The following is an 18,692-nucleotide window of genomic DNA, read 5'->3' as shown; positions in this document are numbered from 1 at the left end:
TTACAAAAGGGAAGAGGAAACATTCACAAAGATTCCCACAGCGTGTGAGCTCCGAAACATAACTTCAAGGTTGAAGTTTATCTTCAGAGATCGAAACATTTTGGTGTCTTTTCCAATTGGACCAGTAAATTGTGATTCACAATGAAAGGTTCACTTTCACTCAGTAATTAGAACATTTCACTTTCTCAGCACTGACACTTTAGATCAAATCCCAATTGTTCTCTTCGCTTGTAGCTGGTGTGTGGAGAAGATCATGTTCACCGTAGATCTGTCAGCACAGAGACCGCACTGTGCTTCTGGATAAACTCAGTCTGCAAGTAGATGAATCTTTTAAACATCACCCAAGTGAAGGTCTTCCCCTGACACTAAGGAGTGAGATGTCCCTGCAGTTGATGCTGTCTCCTCTGTCACTGCTGTTTTTATTGCATCACACATGTTCCGTGGACCAGTCTCACAGCCCAAAACGGGAGGGCAGGAAGGTGTGACAGTCGATGGAACTTTGTGTGTGTGAGCAGTTCAGCTGGAATTCCATCCTTGCCGGGCACCTTTCTGCTTGCTCAGCAATCAATGACCTTTTCCAGCTCAAATGATGAGGGTTCCTTGTCCAACTCAACCAGGACAGGAAGCTGCAGGAGAGTCAAACAGAGACTGGGAGATGCCCTTCTCACAGGGGTACAGCTCACTGTTGTGTTCAACCCAGCTCCTCCTCACTCTCTCACCATGACTGACACTGAGCATGCTCGGAGCACACACCCACACTGCCCCTGCGCACTGGCCTCGTACACTCACTGATCGGGGACTTTCTGCAGCGCGGCGGATTCTGGGTAACACAGCAGCCATAGGGCAATTAGTAAACAGGAAGATTCTATTTCCCAGTCAGCAAAACAGGAGATCCACAGTTAGGCAAGATGCTGGGCATGAAGCACAATGAGAGGTTTGGTAACTTTATTTCATACAGAAGCACATTATTCTGATATCAGAATAGACATGGGCAGCAAGCAGGCTGATCTACAGTATGCACAGTATTTACAACATCTGGGACACGGTAAATCATCTCATCAAACCAGTGATAGGTTTGTTTACTGTTCATAATTGTGACTGGGTCACACTCACGATTCATGCAAAATGCAACTCCCCAGGTTCACTGACCCACTCCCTCCAGACCTGTTTTCGCTCAAAGGGTCTTGACATCTGCCTTAGTCTTTATCCAGCCATGTATGTTCAGCTCACACTGCCCAACAACCGCCTCTCCTGCACTGGGCCACAGGGTTTCCATCATCAAAAATCTGTCCTGGTCCACCCACATCGATGCTACGACCAAGAAAGCACAACAGCGCCTTTACTTCTTCAGGAAATTAAGGAAATTTGGCATGTCCACACTGACTCTTACCAACTTTTACAGATGCACCATAGAAAGCATCTTATCTGACTGCATCACAACCTGATATGGCAACTGCACGGCCCAAGACCGCAAGAAACTTCAGAGAGTAGTGAACACAGCCCAGTCCATCACACAAACCTGCCCCCCATTCAGTGACTATCCACACCTCCCGCTGCCTTGGAAAAGCAGGCAGCATAATCAAAGACCCCTCCCACCCGGCTTACTCACTCTTCCAACTTCTTTCATCAGGCAGGAGATACAAAAGTCTGAGAACACGCATGAACGGATTCAAAACAGCTTCTTCCCCGCTAAACCTCTTATGGACAGACCAAATTAGTACTACACTCCTGTATGCTTCACTCAATGCCTTTGTCTATATATTGACATTGTGTACCTTGTGTTGCCCTATTATGTATTTTCTTTTTAGTTTACTTTTTCATGTACGAAATGATCTGTTTGAGCTGCTCGCAGAATAATACTTTTCACTGTACCTCGGTGTGCGTGACAATAAACAAATCCAATCCATATCGAGGGAGCAATCTGCCTCTCTTGCATTGGTGCTCTGCATTTCCCTCATAACACAGTGGCATAGAAAGGTGACAGCACAAAACAAAGGCACTCAACAAATTGTATCTGTGCCAACTTTCTGCAACAGTCACAATCCCCTGTCATTGGCCCTGAACTCTGCAGATATTTTTCTCCTCAAAAGATACGAACAGATGAGCAAGGAGCTGGAGTTGGCTATTCAGCCCAGTCTGCTCCACCATTTAATAAGCTCATGGCTGATCTGATAGTCACAGATAGTTGTCCAATTATTTTCAAGGCATCAATTGAATCTGCCTCCGCCACATTTTCGAGCAGTGCATTCATGATCCCACACGCAGCACAGAATGTTTTTCTTCACATCATATGACATAGGAGCAGAATTAGGCCCATCGGATCTGCTCCGCCATTCAATCATGGCTGATATTTTTCTCATCCCCATTCTGCCTTCTCCCCATACCCCTGATCAATCAAGAACCTATCTATCTCTGTCTTCAAGACACTCAGTGATTTGGCCTCCACGGCATTCTGTGGCAAAGAGTTCCACAGATTCACCGCCCTCTGGCTGAAGAAATTTCTCATCTGTTTGAATTCCTCCTCATGACGTGAGGAAGGAACTGTGCCCCTGAAGCTAGTGAGTCGAAACAAACCGGTTGGACTTTAACCTGGTGTTGTAAGATTTCTTCCTCTGTTTTGAAGGATCGCCCTTTAAGTCTGAGATTGTGTCCTCTGCTTCTAGTTTTTCCTACAAGTGGAAACATCTTCTCCATGTCCACTCTACCCAGGCCTCGCAGTATCCCGTAAGTTTTAATAAGATTCCCCCATATCCTTCTAAACTCCAACGAGTACAGACCCAGAGTCCTCAACCGTTCCTCATACGACAAGCTCTTCATTCCAGGGATCATTCTTGTAAACCTCCTCTGGACGCTTTCCAAGGCCAACACATCCTTCATTAGATACGGGGCCCCAAACTGCTCAAAATACTCCAAATGAGGTCTGATCAGGGCCTTAAATGAAATGAAAATGAAAATTGCTTATTGTCACAAGTAGGCTTCAAATGAAGTTACTGTGAAAAGCCCCTAGTCACCACATTCCGTGCCTGTTCGGGGAGGCTGGTACAGAAATTGAACCGTGCTGCTGGCCTGCCTTGGTCTGCTTCAAATGCCAGCGATTTAGCCCAGTGTGCTAAACCAGCCCCTATATAACCTCAGAAGTACATCCCTGGTCTTGTATTATAGCCCTCTTGACTTGAAGACATTGCATTTGCCTTCCTAACTGCCGACTGAACCTGCACGTTAACCTTTTTTTTACATTTAAAAAAAAAATTTGGAGTTCCCAATTCATTTTTCCAATTAAGGGGCAATTTAGTGTGCCCTATCCACCTACCCTGCACATCTTTGGGTTGTGGGAGCGAAACCCATGCAAACACGGGGAGAATGTGCAAACTCCACATGGACAGTGACCCAGAGCCGGGATCGAATCTGGGATCTCGGTGCCGTGAGGCTGCAGTGCACCTGCACGTTAACCTGAAGAGAATCTTGAACAAGGACTCCCAAGTCCCTTTGTGCTTGTGATTTCCTCAGCATTTTCCCATTTAGAAAATAGTCTATGCCTCCATTTCTCCTTCCAAAGTGGATAACCTCACACTTTTCCACATTGTATTCCACCTGCCACTTTGCCCACTCTCCTAGCCTTGCTCAGCATTGCTTATTTTTCTAATCACTTTAAATGAATGCCCTCTGTTTATAATCTTGCCCTAAATATGACTTGCTAGATCAAACGTCTATTGCAGATCCTTAGTTTTAATGTGGTCAAGTGCCTTTCCATTTGAGAACTGTTCAATAAAGTTATTAGAATTATTTGTAGCTAAGGCAGCACGTGGAGCAGTGGTTCGCACTGGGACTGCAGCGCTGAGGACCCGGGTTTGAGTCCCGGCCCTGGGTCACTGTCCGTGTGGAGTTCGCACATTCTCCACGTGTCTGCATGGGTTTCACCTCCACAACCCAAAGATGTGCAGGTTAGGTGGATTGGCCAGGCTAAATTGCCACTTGATTGGAAAAATAATAATAATAATTGGGTCTGAATTTATTTTTTTTAAACTTCCCCACCAATCAGTTTTTTCCATTCCCCTAAAGTGACCTTATTTTTATCGGGAGTTAACTGAAGTGCGTTCCCAATGGCTCATTATCTAAATTTTCATTTACCACTTTTCTGTCCACCTGACCCAGTCCATGGCTTTCTCCCTCATTGTCTAAAACACATGAGCAACTTTTGTATAATCCTGGAGTATGCATTTAAGTCTAAATCACTGATTATATACACCAGAAAACTGTGGCGCCTCACTGGAATCAGACGTCAAGGCATCATTCAGTCCTGGATGTGACTAACAGCAGCAACAACAGCTGAATCCAAACCCCGCTGATGCCTGTGAACTTGCTGGCTGATGTCGGTTTAGGTTGTTTGACTGAATGAATCTCCTCCCACGCACGGAGCAGTTGAACAACCTCGCCACAGTACCGCTCCCACGTGTGGGAGACACGGCAGCACAGTGGCTAGCACTGTTGCTTCACAGCTCCAAGGTCCCTGGTTTTATTCCCGGCTTGGGTCACTGGCTGTGCGGAGTCTGCGTGTTGTCCCAGTGTCTGTGTGGGTTTCCTCCGGGTGCTCCGGTTTCCCCCCCACAGTCCAAAGATGTGCGGGTGACAAATGTGATATAAAATAGTTAGTTTAAATATATTAGTTATAGTAATGTAGATGTAGGCCGGTCTAATTCTAGTGAGTTCACAGACAAAGGATTTCAGAAAGCATGGTAAGGAAGGGGAGGTGTGTCTGGTAGAGGAGGAGAAAAGGATGCTGGGTAACAAGTGGCCAGGGTTAAGGAATGAGAAGTGAGCCAATTAGGATGTATGGCCAGGTCAGGAGGGGCATAGGATGACCTATGGGAATCGTGTCTGTGAAACTTGATGCCATTTGAATGTATTTCCAGAGATCCCTTTGTATCCTACCTCATTCGTTTCCAAGGGGTCCAGGAGACTGGTTCTGTGTCCCTGAGAAGCGAGTCAGACTTGCAAGTTGGTTTAAAATAAATAATACTATGCCTACAAATCCATCTCGAGTTTTATTGAGACCAGACTGACGGGTAAAGAATTCAACATTTGTCACGGGTTAGATGGATTGGCCATGCTAAATTACCCTGAGTGTCCAAAAATTGAGGTGGGGTTATGGGTTAGGTTGGAGGTATGGCTTAAGTAAGGTGCTCTTTGCGAGGGCCGGTGCACGCGATGGGCCGAATGCCCTCCTTCTGCACTGTAAATTCTATGATTCTGTTTCCGTGTGAACTCGCTGGTGTTTCAGCAGATTCAGTTTACTTTTAAATCTCTTTTCACAGTCAGAACATTTAAAAGGTTTCTGGTCAGTGTGAACAAGTTGGTGTGAAGTCAGGTGGGATGACTGAGTGAATTTCTTGTCACATACGGGGCAAGTGTACGGTCTCTGTCCAGTGTGAACTCGCTGGTGTCTCAGAAGCTGGGATGAACAAATGAATCCCTTCCCACACACGGAGCAGGTGAATGGCCTCTCCCCAGTGTGAGTGCGTTGATGGATCAGTAAATTCTTTCTGCTTTTATAGCTCTTCTCACAGTCAGCACATTTAAAAGGTTTCTGATCAGTATGAACAAGTTGATGGCTCAGGAGGAGTGATGACTGAGTAAATCCCATCCCACACACGGAGCAGCTGAATGGCCTCTCCCCAGTGTGAGTGCATTGATGTATCAGTAAATTCTTTCTGCTTTTATACTTCTTCTCACAGTCAGCACATTTAAACGGTGTCTGGTCAGAGTGAACCTGATGGTGAGTCCGGAGGTTTGACAAATCATTAAAACCCTTCCCACATTCCAGACAGGTGAATGGCCTCTCCCCAGTGTGAGTGCGTTGATGTGACAGTAAATTCTTTCTGCTTTTAAAGCTCTTTTCACAGTCAGAACATTTAAAAGGTCTCTGATCAGTGTGAACAAGTTGATGTTTCAGGAGGTCGGATGACCGAGTGAATCCCTTCCCACACACTGAGCAGGTGAACGGCCTCTCCCCAGTATGAGTACGTTCGTGTATCAGTAAATCCTTTCTGCTTTTAAAGCTCTTCTCACAGTCAGAACATTTAAACGGTCTCTCATCATTATGAACAAGTTGGTGTTTGAGGAGGTGGGGTGACAGAGTGAATCCCTTCCCACACACGGAGCAGGTGAACGGCCTCTCCCCAGTGTGAGTTCGTTGATGTATCAGTAAATCCTTTCTGCTTTTAAAGCTCTTCTCACAGTCAGCACATTTAAACGGTCTCTGGTCAGTATGAACATGCTGGTGTGTGATGAGGTTGGATAGCTTAGTGAATCCCTTCCCACACACGGAGCAGGTGAATGGCCTTTCCCCAGTGTGAATACGTCGATGAGTTTCCAATTCAGACGGGTAATTGAATCCCATCCCACAGTCCCCACATTTCCACGGTTTCTCCATGGTTATTGACAGGTTATCAGGTGTAGGTGGGATGCAGATTTGCGGTCACTATCAGATCAGCCGTGATGTTATTAAATGGTGGAACAGGCTCACGGGGCTGAATGTCCCATTGCTGCTTCTTGACTCCTTTGGTGCGAATGTCCTTGTCTCTCCAACTTGGATCATCAGTTGAAGCCTGAGTACGGTGTCTCCCTGATGTAAATGCTGCAATTTAATTTCATGCTGTGTGATTGGTTAAAGCTCAGTTCCAGCTAACTGTGGAAAATTACTTAGATGTCTGTGTCTCGGTGCTTTTCCAATCACAGCGATTTTTGAATTTTTTTCCGAAAGACAAAACAGACAAACATTTCTCCTTCCACGTTGAAAGGCCGGTCCTGATGAATCAAGTGACTCTGTCAGATCTCAACATGATGTTTACATCTGCAAATATTCTGTAAAAGGAGATTACATTGAAATACTGTGAATATATAAGACACAAACAGGCCATTCTGTCACAGATTCTGCTGCTGTCAATATTCGGCACACATCTCCGACTGAGCCTTTCAGCTGATTTTCGATTCCATTTTCTCTCATGTGCTTGCCCCGTTTCCTTTTGAAAACATCTCAGCACTTTCCTCAACTCCTTTCCATGGTAATGAGTTGCATATTCTCAACGTGATAAATAAATTTGTCCGTATTGCCCCCTTGGATTTATTCGTAACTATCTTGTATTTATGACTTGTTGTTTATTGATGGTCCCTGGTTTTGGACTCTCTCACATCGCCCCTCTCCAAACTACTGATAATTTAAAAGATTTATAGCAGGTCACTGCTAAATTTGTTGTTGTCGATAGAAAAAAGGCCCCACTCCATTTAATCTTTCCTGATCGCTGTAATCTCTCATGTTACAAAAGTCATCACTGTCAATGCAGGATAGAATTCGCAAAGAGACAAACCTTTCTGTTGGGTTCAGTTTGTTCTGTGCAAATTCTCCAATACTAACCCCCTGTGAAAGGAGTTTACATAAGCCATCACGGTCAGTCCAGGATAGAAATTCTGAACAGGCAATTCAAGTTTCTCTGGAACATTTTTTCCACTCTTGTTCCCCCAAAGCTGTAAATGCCCATCCCACACACTCTCCCTCCTCCTTGGGCTGAAATCCAAACCCATCTCACCATCTCTTTCCTCCACTCCCAGTTTTCTCCCTCCCTCTCCTCTGCCTGGGTTCAGTTCTCCAGCTCCTGTCTGCAGACTGACAATAAAACCAATGGGTCTTATTGGGGGTTTGGGGCCTCCAGCGGGTGTTTGTGAATCCTCCCCGCCCACCTGCCAGGGTTTCCTTCCTTGCCAGAGATCAGAGTCCTCATTGATTTGAGTGCAAAGTGTAAGCTCTTATTTATTATCCCCCCTCCCCCATCCTCTGATGTGAACCATCCTCCAGTGTCTGAAGCAGGATGGTGCCCGTTAACCTGGGCCTGTTCCCGGGAGGGAGGGAGAAGCCCCGCAGCTGCAAACCAGGGAGCTGACAATGATTGTGAAGGGTTTGCTCCAGCTCACAATGCCCGGCGACTGATTTGACGGCAGGTTCAGACCAATAGGAAGAGGCGACGGGCCTGGAAGACCAAATATGAGCGGCTGGTCCTCCAGCCAATCAGAGTGAATGGGAGGTGGAGCTAAGCCGGGGCTATCGCTCCCTCCGCATTCACCCGGCCCCACACTTCGTCCACTCAGGCCTGTCTCGGGGAAAAGACGAGCAGCTTTCGCCAGTTCAACTGCTGTATCCTAGCTTCGTATTCGGGGCTTCGGGCTACACGGAGTGTTTATGAAGCCTACTGACCCATGCGCCGGCTCCATCCCTCCCTCATGCCTCACCCGACCGAATTTGACCGGCTGAGGATTTCCACCCTACCGCCTGAATCCTGAGTTGTCATCGGTACTGGACAATCTGAAACATCAAACCAGAGCGGGGAGAGACCGTACTCATGCTTCTGTGGAGACAAGGGCACCACGATAGCACAGTGGGTAACATTGTCGATTCACAGCACCAGGGACCTGGGTTCGATTCCCGGCTTGGATCATTGTCTGTGCGGAGTCTGCACAATCTCCCCGTGTCTGTGTAGGTTTCCTCCGGGTGTTCCTGTTTCCTCCCACAAGTCCCCAAAAACCTGCTTGTTTGGTGATTTGGACATTCTGAATTCTCCCTCTGATTACCCGAACAGACGCCGGAGTGTGGCGACTAAGGGATTTTCTCAGTCATCATTGCAGTGTTAATGTAAGCCTATTTGTGACACTAATAAAGTTTATTATTCAACTGATCATCAAACGTGGAGAGGGACAAGGACACCAACAGCATGCTGAAACCGTGGAAACAGGAGCTGGTTTAGCACAGGGCTAAATAGCTGGCTTTTAAAGCAGACCATGGCAGGCCAGCAGCACGGTTCAATTCCCGTACCAGCCTCCTGAACAGGCGCCGGAATGTGGCGACTAGGGGTTTCTCACAGTAACTTCATTTGAAGCCTACTTGTGACAATAAGCGATTTTCATTTCATTTTTCATGTGGGGACAGTGGGAAGGGATTCAGATCCCCATGTGAGCTGGAAATCCATCACCTCAATCACACCAGCGACAGACCATTCACCTGTTCTGAGTGTGGGAAGGGATTCACTCAGTTATCCAAGTGAGGATTTACCAGGATGTGGGAGCCGAGCTGGTGAGGAAGCGAGCAGCCTTTAATAAGGTTCAGGATGCTCTGTGTAAGAAAGTAGTTTGATTCGGGGTGGTATACCCGGCAAAGCTGCGGGTGACAAATGGGTCCAAAGAATTACATTTAGCGACACTGGAGGGGGCGAATGCCTTTATTGTAAAGCATGGACTGGGGCCAGTTATCTGTATTGGACAAGATGTACGTTCCCTGTGGGGTGGGGTGAGTGTTGTGATATCCTGTCTATAGTTTTGACATTTTCTGAAAGATTGTTTTTCTGTGTGGAGATGAAGAGAGATTTTCTTTACAAAGCACAACATAGATCTATGGGGAGGGGTGGGGGGTGACGGCACATTTTATTCTCAAGTGGGCAACATTGTTGTTTTTATTTTCTTGTTGTCCTGAGAGGAGCTGCCCTGCCAGCAGTCAGCTGGTGAGTGGGAGTGAGATGGGGGGGGGGGGGGGGAGGGGGGCTGCAGCCGGTGAACCAGTTTTGGCTGGTTCGACAAGCTCAGCCGGGGGGGGGGGGGGGGGGGGAGATAGATTTGTGTGTCTCGGTGGGACGTTGGTGAAAAATGGGGGAGGGGGGTTACTTTGCTGATGAAGACTATAAAACTGTTTTTGTTTTACTCTGAAGATGTGTGTGTGTGGCGGTCATCTTGGGTGGACCCTTGGCCTGTACTTTTTGAAGATTTGCTGGATAGACCTCACGGTGGAAATGGCTGATTCCGTGATGGGGGCTGGTGCAGAGACCCTTGATTCAGCTGGTCACCTGGAACGCAAGGGGATTGAGTGGACCAGTGAAGGTCAAGGGTTTTCGCTCACCTAAAGAATCAAAATGCTGGTGTGGTGTTCTTGCAGGAGACTCACTTGCAGGTTAGAGATCAGACCAGACTGCGGAGGGGTGAGCCAAGTGTTTCACTCGGGCTTTGACGAAGGGCTCGAGCTGCTGCAATTCTAATCAATAAAGATTCCTCTTTCGGTCACTGGGATCATTGAGGACACTAATGAGAGTTACGTGGTGGGCAGTGGGTCACTGGGTGCTAGTGAATGGCTAAGCCCCTAACTGGGCCGATCTGGCATTTGTAAAAAAAAAATGGTTGGGATCCATCCCAGAACTGGATACACGTCAATCAATGCTTGGCGGAGACTTCACTTGTGTACTGGAACTGGAAATGGACTGGTCCAAGTCCATTCAACCGCTATAAATACACAATAACGGAGTGGAATCTGGACGGACCATCTGGCATGACCCTGGCACCGGAAGCGATAACAGCAAACCCGGAAAAAAGATAAATCAATCTGTTCCCATCAGTAGATTGTAAAAGAATTATGGGACACAGATTTAAGGTTGTGAGCAAGATCTACAGGGAGGATATGAGGAAGAAATTTTACACAGTGAGTGATAATGATATGGAATTCAATGCTTACACACAAAGGTCGATAATCTCCAGGTCCTGATAACGTGAATGGTGCTGTCAGAATTGATGTGAGGATTGGTTGTGAATTTCCTGTCTGCGAAACCCTAGCTAAGTCCCTGTGAAAGAAGATTACAAAGGCATCACTGTCAGTCCAGAAATAAAATTCGGGAAAGATAAATATTTCTCCCGGTTTGAATTTGCTGAGTATAAACCCTCCCCTACTAATCCCCTGTAAAAGGAGTTTCCAAAATTAATCACTGTCAGTCCAGGATAGAAATTCACAACATTCTCTCCTCCTGCTCCCTGGTCCAGGATGATCGCTCATGCCCGCCGCCCCGCCCCTCACGATTTCGGATCTGAAGACACAGCCCTTCTGCATCTTCATTACCCACACAGCGCATGCTTCAATCACAATGGGCCCCACCCCTCATTCACTCCGATTGGTTGGAGGACTAGCCGCTCTCGGTCGGTCCTCCAATCCTGCCTCTCCACCTCCTATTGGTCTGGAGCTGCCGTCAATCACCCAGACATTATGACGGTTACAGATGGTGAGAGCGGCCACAGGCTCAGACTGTGCGCTGAATGTCCAATAATAACAGTGAGAGTCTCAGTAGGACAATTAGACACTAATAGTGGAGATGGGGCCCAGAGGATAAACAGCAAAGGATTCACTCACTTTGAGAGTAACAAACACATTGTCTGTTCCAATAATAAGCGTCAGGCTGCAGTGTGTGAGTGAACACATCATTGGATCCAATGTAGAATCATAGAATCCCCATTGTGCATAAGGAGGCCATTCGGCCCATCGAGTCCATAGCAACCCTCTGAAAGAGCACCCTACCTTGGCAAATTCCCCACCCTATCCCCGTAACACCTCCCAGGGACAATTTAGCACAGCCAATCCACCTAATCTGCACATTCTTGGACTGTGGGAGGAAACCAGAGCACCCGGAAAGGAAATCTACGCAGACGCAGGAAAACTCCACAGAGACAGTGACCCAAGGTCGGAATTAATCATAGAATCTACAGTGCAGAAGGAGACCATTCGGCCCATCGAGTCTGTACCTGCGTTACCTGATCCAGCTAACTCACTGAAATGTGGTTAATTCTGAATTGCCTAGCAAGCCACTCAAGTTTAAGGACAATTAGGAATGGGCAACCAAACTGGTTTGCCCGTGACACTCACATCCCATAAAAAAGAGAAAATAAAAGGGCTGTTTCCAGTGCCGGTTTCCAAGGAATCAGTACTGGGCCCTTCACTCCTGGTTTACATCATTGATTTGAAAGTAAATGTAGGAACATGAATAAGAAGTTTACATGTGACACAAAAATGATTAAACATTGGTGATAGTGAGGAAGAAAACTGGAGGGAAAACAAGGCAAAGGATTACATGGTAAATGGCAGGACAGGACTAGTTAGGCCAGAGCTAGATTCCTGTGCACAGGAAGATTGCACCAGAGAGAGTATAGAGGGGATTTAAGAACATTGACCAGAAATTGAAAATGTTTGCTCAGAGGAAAGTTTGGATAAACTGGGGCTGTTTTCTTTGGAACAGAAAAGACGGAGGGGAGACCAAAATGAAATTGTGAAAAGCAGCCGGGCTAGCTCAGTCGGTAGAGCATGGGAGTCTTAATCCCAGGGCCGTGGGTTCAAGACCCATGTTGGGCGCTTCAGCTTCTTTAATCTGAGAACATTGAGCTGGACTGTTTTATGGGCAGCACGGTAGCACAGTGGTTAGCACTGTTGCTTCACAGCGACAGGGTCCCAGGGTTCAATTCCCACTTGGGACACTGTCTGCGTAGAGTCTACAGGTTCTCCCAGTGTCTGTATGGGTTTCCTCCCACAAGTCCCGAAAGACATGTTTGTTAGGTGAATTGGACATTCTGAATTCTCCCTCGGTGTGCCTGAATGTGATTACGGGGATTTTCACAGTAACTTCATTGCAGTTAAAGATTATTCTAAATGTATAAAATTCTGGAGTTTCATGGTGGCACAGTGGTTGTGTGCCTGCGTGCTGGGGACACGGGTTCGATCCTGGCCCTGGGTCACAGTCTGTAAGGAGTTTGCACATTCTCCCATTTTCTGTGTGGGTTTCACCCCCACAACCCAAATATGTGCAGGTTAGATGGCTTGGCAAAATTAAATTGCCCCTTAATTGGAGAAAAATATAAATTTCTATTTTTTTTTAAATTCAGAGGGATCTAAATAGATTGGATAGGAAGGTCCTATTCCCTTTGGTTGAGAGATACATATAAAAGGGGGCAGAGATTTAGAGAAGGACTAGGAGGTTTAGAGGGTGGTGAGGATCTGTGACATGCTGCCTGAAATGATGGCAGAAACCCTCATAACATTTTTAAAGTATTCAGATAGACATTTGAATTGATTTAACTTAAAAAGCTACAGACCACAATCTGGAAATTGGGATTAGGCTGAATACCTACTTTGCTGCCACGATGAGCTGAGTGAAATGCAACAGAAACAACAAACTTTAACAAAATCCCGGATAGTAACTCTCACTACTAACAAGGTCAGCAGTTTGCCCAGTTGACCTGCCAAGTATGCTAATGCGGTCATTTTAAAATTTACCTGCATACATAAGAGTACAACAGCAAATTATTTAACTTCCCCAATGTGATCGGTGTAATTAGTCTCAAATTTAACCTGGAATGGTCATTTAAATTTTCCCAGTCACTCTAATATCTGAAATCTTTGCCCTCAGACAAACCATTTTACCGCCCAATGATTTTCAGGTCCTGATGAATCGAGTAACTCAGTCAGAGGATGATGTGATGTTTGGTTTGAAATTCCCGTCAGTAAATCCTCGTATTTCGAAAGGAGTTTCCAAAGGAATTTCACAAGATTCTCTCTTCCGGCTTCCGGGTCAACGACGGCCGCACATGCGCCCTGCTGCACTTGAGAAAGATGGCGGCCGCGCAGGCGTCCTGCTGCATATCGCCTCCTGAACAGATGACAGCCGTTAACAGGGGCCAATCAGAGAGAAGAACACCGATGCGGCCGCCCCGTTCGGTGACCGAACTGTATCAAAAGTGCCGGAACCAATTTATCACCATGAGGAACGTAATGGAATAATGGCGGATAAGACTACCGGGCGATGCCAAGCGAGAATGAATACGCCCTATCTCCATCACAGGAGCCATAACGCGCAGGCGTCCGAATGTCCCGCCCCCGGAAGTAGCCTCTCTGTGCAGCATGCGCGGTGCTGCTCCTGGCTGAGCGCAGCCGCAGTGAGAGTGAATGCGGCTCCCAGAGGCTGAATGAGGGCCGCTGCGAGCGGGGACAATGGTGAGAACCCAAACCCCCCAATAAGACCCATTGGTTTTATTGTCAGTCTGCAGACAGGAGCTGGAGAACTGAACCCAGGCAGAGGAGGACATAGAACATTACAGCGCAGTACAGGTCCTACGGCGCTCGATGTTGCGCCGACCTGTGAAACCACTCTAAAGCCCATCTATACTATTCGGCTATCTTCCATATGTCTATCCAATGATCATTTGAATGCCCTTAGTGTTGGCGAGTCCAGTACTGTTGCAGGCAGGGCATTCCACACCCTTACTACTCTCTGAGTAAAGAACCTACCTCTGACATCTGTCTTATATCTATCTCCCCTCAATTTAAAGCTATGTCCCCTCGTGCGAGACATCACCATCCGAGGAAAAACGCTCATACTGTCCACCCTATCCAATCCTCTGATCATCTTGTATGCCTCAATCTTGTCACCTCTTAACCTTCTCTCTAACGAAAACAGCCTCAAGTCCCTCAGCCTTTCCTCATAAGATCTTCCCTCCATACCAGGCAACATTCTGGTAAATCTCCTCTGCACCCTTTCCAATGCTTCCACATCATGGCTCCAAAACTCAATCCCTCTACCAATAAATGCTAACACACCGTATGCATTCTTAACAACCCTCTCAACCTGGGTGGCAACTTTCAGGGATCTATGTACATGGACACCGCGATCTCTCTGCTCATCCACACTGCCAAGAATCTTACCATTAACCCAGTACTCTGTCTTCCTGTTATTCCTTCCAAAATGAATCACCTAACACTTTTCTGCATTAAACTCCATTTGCCACCTCTCAGCCCAGCGCTGCAGCTTATCTATGTCCCTCTGTAACTTGTAACATCCTTCCGCACTGTCCACCACTCCGCCGACTTTAGTGTCATCTGCAAATTTACTCACCCATCCTTCTTCGCCCTCCTCCAGGTCATTTAGAAAAATAACAAACAGCAGTGGCCCCAAAGCAGATCCTTGAGGTACACCACTTCTAACTGGACTCCAGTCTGAACATTTCCCATCAACCACCACTCTTTGTCTTCTTCCATCTAGCCAATTTCTGATCTAAACTGCTAAATCACCCTGAATCCCATGCCTCTGTATTTTCTGCAGTAGCCTACCGTCGGGAACCTTATCAAATGCTTTAGGAAATCCATATACACCACATCAAATGCTTTACCCTCATCCACCTGTTTGGTCACCTTCTCAAAGAACTCAATAAGGTTTGTGAGGCACGACCTACCCTTCACAAAACCGTGTTGACTATCTCTAATCAAATTATTCCTTTACAGATGATTATACATCGTATCTCTTATAAACCTTTCCAAGATTTTGCCCACAACAGATGTAAGGCTCACTGGTCTATAATTACCGGGGTTGTCTCTACTCCCCTTCTTGAACAAGGGGACAACATTAGCTATCCTCCAGTCTTCTGGCACTATTCCTGTAGACAAAGATGACTTAAAGATCAAAGCCAAAGGCTCAGCAATCTCCTCCCTAGCTTCCCAGAGAATCCTAGGATAAATCCCATCCGGCCCAGGGGACTTATCTATTTTCACACTTTCCAGAATTGCTAACACCTCCTCCTTATGAACCTCAAGCCCTTCTAGTCTAGTAGCCTGAATCTCAGTATTCTCCTCGACAACATTGTCTTTTTCCTGTGAGAATACCGATGAAAAAAATTCATTTAGCACCTCTCCTATCTCCTCGGACTCCAAGCACAACTTCCCACGACTGTCCTTGACTGGCCCTACTCTTACCCTAGTCATTTGTTTATTCCTGACATATCTATAGAAAGTTTTAGGGTTATCCTTGATCCTACCTGCCAAAGACTTCTCATGTCCCCTCCTGGCTCTTCTTAGCTCTCTCTTTAAGTCCTTTCTAGCTAACTTGTAACTCTCGAGCGCCCTAACTGAACCTTCATGTCTCATCTTTACATAAGCCTCCTTCTTCCTCTTGACAAGTGTTTTGACTGCTTTAGTAAACCATGGTTCCCTTGCTCGACCACTTCCTCCCTGCCTGACAGGTACATACTTATCAAGGACACGCAGTAGCTGTTCCTTGAACAAGCTCCACATTTCCATTGTGCCCATCCCCTGCAGTTTTCCTCTCCATTCGATGCATCCTAAGTCATGCCTCATCGCATCATAATTGCCTTTCCCCCAGATATAACTCTTGCCCTGCGGTATATACCTATCCCTTTCCATCACTAAAGTAAACGTAATCGAATTGTGGTCACTATCACCAAAGTGCTCACCTACCTCCAAATCTAACACCTGTCCTGGTTCATTACCCAGTACCAAATCCAATATGGCCTCACCTCTCGTTGGCCTATCTACATACTGTGTCAGGAAACCCTCCTGCACACATTGGACAAAAACGGACCCATCTAATGTACTCGAACTATAGCGTTTCCAGTCAATATTTGGAAAGTTAAAGTCCCTCATAACAACTACCCTGTTGCTTTCGCTTCTATCCAGAATCATCTTTGCAATCCTTTCCTCTACATCTCTGGAACTTTTCGGAGGCCTATAGAAAACCCCTAACAGGGTGACCTCTCCTTTCCTGTTTCTAACCTCAGCCCATACTACCTCAGTAGACGAGTCCTCATCAAACGTCCTTTCTGCCACCGTAATACTGCCCTTGACTAAGAATGCCACCCCTCCCCCTCTGTTACCGCCTTCCCTGAGCTTACTGAAATAGCTAAACCCCGGCACCTGCAACAACCATTCCTGTCCCTGCTCTATCCATGTCTCCGAAATTGCCACAACATCGAAGTCCCAGGTACCAACCCATGCCGCAAGTTCACCCACCTTATTCTGGATACTGCTGGCATTAAAGAAGACACACTTTAAACCACCTTCCTGCCTGCCGGTACACTCCTGCAACTTTGAAACCTTACTCATGACATCACTACTCTCAACCTCCTGTATACTGGAGCGACAATTCAGGTTCCCAAGCCCCTGCTGAATTAGTTTAAACCCTCCCGAAGGGCATTAGCAAATTTCCCCCCCCCAGGATATTGGTACCCCTCTGGTCCAGGTGTAGACCAACCCGTTTGTAGAGGTCCTACCGACCCCAGAATGAGCCCCAATTGTCCAGAAATCTGAAACCCTCCCTCCTGCACCATCCCTGTAGCCACGTGTTCAACTCCTCTCTCTCCCTATTCCTCGTCTAGCTATCACGTGGCATGGGTAACAACCCAGAGATAATAACTCTGTTTGTCCTAGATCTAAGTTTCCACCCTAGCTCCCTGAATTCCTGACTTACATCCCTATCCCTTTTCCTACCTATGTTGTTGGTACCTATGTGGACCCCGACTTGGGGCTGCTCCCCCTCCCCCTTAAGGATCCCGAAAACACGATCCGAGACATCACGCACCCTGGCACCTGGGAGGCAACACACCAACCGCGAGTCTCTCGCGTTCCCACTGAATCCCCTATCTATCCCTCTAACTATGGAGTCTCCAATGACCAATGCTCTACTCCTCTCCCCCCCCCCTTCCCTTCTGAGCAACAGGGACAGACTCTGTGCCAGAGACCTGTATCCCATGGCTTAGCCCTGGTATGTCCCCCCCCCCACCCACCCAACAGTATCCAAAGCGGTATACTTGTTACCAAGGGGAACGACCACAGGGGTTCCCTGTACTGACTGCTTCCTCCTAGCCCCTTTCACCATCACCCATCTATCTTTATTCTTCGGAGTAACTACATCCCTGAAGCTTCTATCTATGACGACCTCTGCCTCCTGAATGATCCGAAGTTCATCCAGCTCGATCTCCAGTTCTCTAACGCGGTCCCTGAGGAGCTGGAGATGGGTGCACTTCCCACAGATGAAATCAGCACGGACACTGACGGCGTCCCTCACCTCAAACATTCTGCAGGAGGAACATTGCACTACCTTTACTGCCATCCCCTCCAGAAAAAAAAAGAAAAAGAATGAAAGAGCTTACTTCTTATTCACTCCCCTTCTCAACAAGCACTCACTCAGCAACCTCTGCACGATAACACCTGAGGGAAAATAAAATAAAAACTACTTACCAGTCACCAGCCAATCCTTTACCTGCAGGCTGTGACATCACGGTTCAACTGCTTTCTACTTCTACCTCGACTAGAGGTAGAAGTCTTGATCTTTACAGCGGTTGCTTTTTTTTTTGGCTAGAGAAGGGGGTAGGGAGGGAAACACTGAAGAAGTGTTTCAGGTTTAAGTGTCACTTGACAACAACTCCTCCACAGATCACCTTCAAGTTAGGGTGAGGGAGGCAGAAAACTGGGAGTGGAGGAAAGAAATTGTGCAGATGATGAGATGGGTTTGGATTTCAGCCCAGGGAGGAGGGAGAGTGTGTGGGACGGGGATTTACAGCTTTGGGGGAACAAGAGAGGGAAAAATGTTCCAGAGAAACTAGAATTGTCTGTTCAGAATTTCTACCCTGAATTGACAGGGATGACTTTTGTAAACTCCTTTTACAGGATATTCGAAGTGAAGGATTGGCCGACAGAAAATTCAAACCAAACATCACATCAAAATCTGACAGTCACTCAATTCATTAAGAGCTCAATATCTTCAGTCTTTGAATTTGGAAGAAGTGTTTGTTCTGTTTCAGCAGTGTGACTGCAAAAGCACCATGACCCACCCCCAATGAGAGTTTTCTAGTCCGCTGACTGTGGAGAGAGTTTTAACCAGTTACACAGCCTCAAAAAAAGTATCACATCATTCACTGCAGGGAGAAATTAAACACTTGTTTGTGTGTGGACAAAGCTTCAACCGGGAGAGACAGAAAGACCCCTCACCATGGAGAAACTGGAAATGTGCGGACTGTGGGAAGGGATTCAGTTACCCATCACAACTGGAAGTTCATCGTCGCAG

General features: G+C 46.8%; 1 protein-coding gene and 1 non-coding gene across 7 annotated transcripts in view; one reads left to right on the top strand and one right to left on the bottom strand.

The window, feature by feature from the left end:
- LOC140406440 (uncharacterized) overlaps positions 1–13,523 on the bottom strand; it is a 51,223-nt gene extending 37,700 nt beyond the window's left edge. Inside the window, exons 1-3 of one of the 6 annotated variants that reach the window (XR_011939152.1) lie at positions 13,257–13,503; positions 10,541–10,646; positions 910–1,311 (exon numbers count right to left, since the gene is read on the bottom strand). Coding sequence is in view for 3 of the 6 variants with exons in the window: in XM_072494476.1 (XP_072350577.1) it covers positions 5,240–6,430 (1,191 nt within the window). In the remaining 3 variants the exon portion in view is untranslated. Of the gene's footprint in view, positions 1–909; positions 6,862–10,540; positions 10,647–13,117; positions 13,231–13,256 lie in introns of those variants that run through there. The other 5 variants (XM_072494476.1, XM_072494477.1, XM_072494478.1 and 2 more) reach the window with 5 other exon arrangements.
- On the top strand, positions 12,127–12,199 carry trnak-cuu (transfer RNA lysine (anticodon CUU)). The gene has a single exon. It is a non-coding gene; the product is annotated as a tRNA-Lys (tRNA).
- Positions 13,524–18,692: the final 5,169 nt, after the last annotated feature.

The sequence above is a fragment of the Scyliorhinus torazame genome, unplaced genomic scaffold, assembly GCF_047496885.1.
Source record: "Scyliorhinus torazame isolate Kashiwa2021f unplaced genomic scaffold, sScyTor2.1 scaffold_532, whole genome shotgun sequence".
NCBI lineage: Eukaryota > Metazoa > Chordata > Chondrichthyes > Carcharhiniformes > Scyliorhinidae > Scyliorhinus > Scyliorhinus torazame.
Note: the sequence above shows the minus strand (reverse complement) of the source record. Positions and strands in the feature narration are given on the sequence as shown.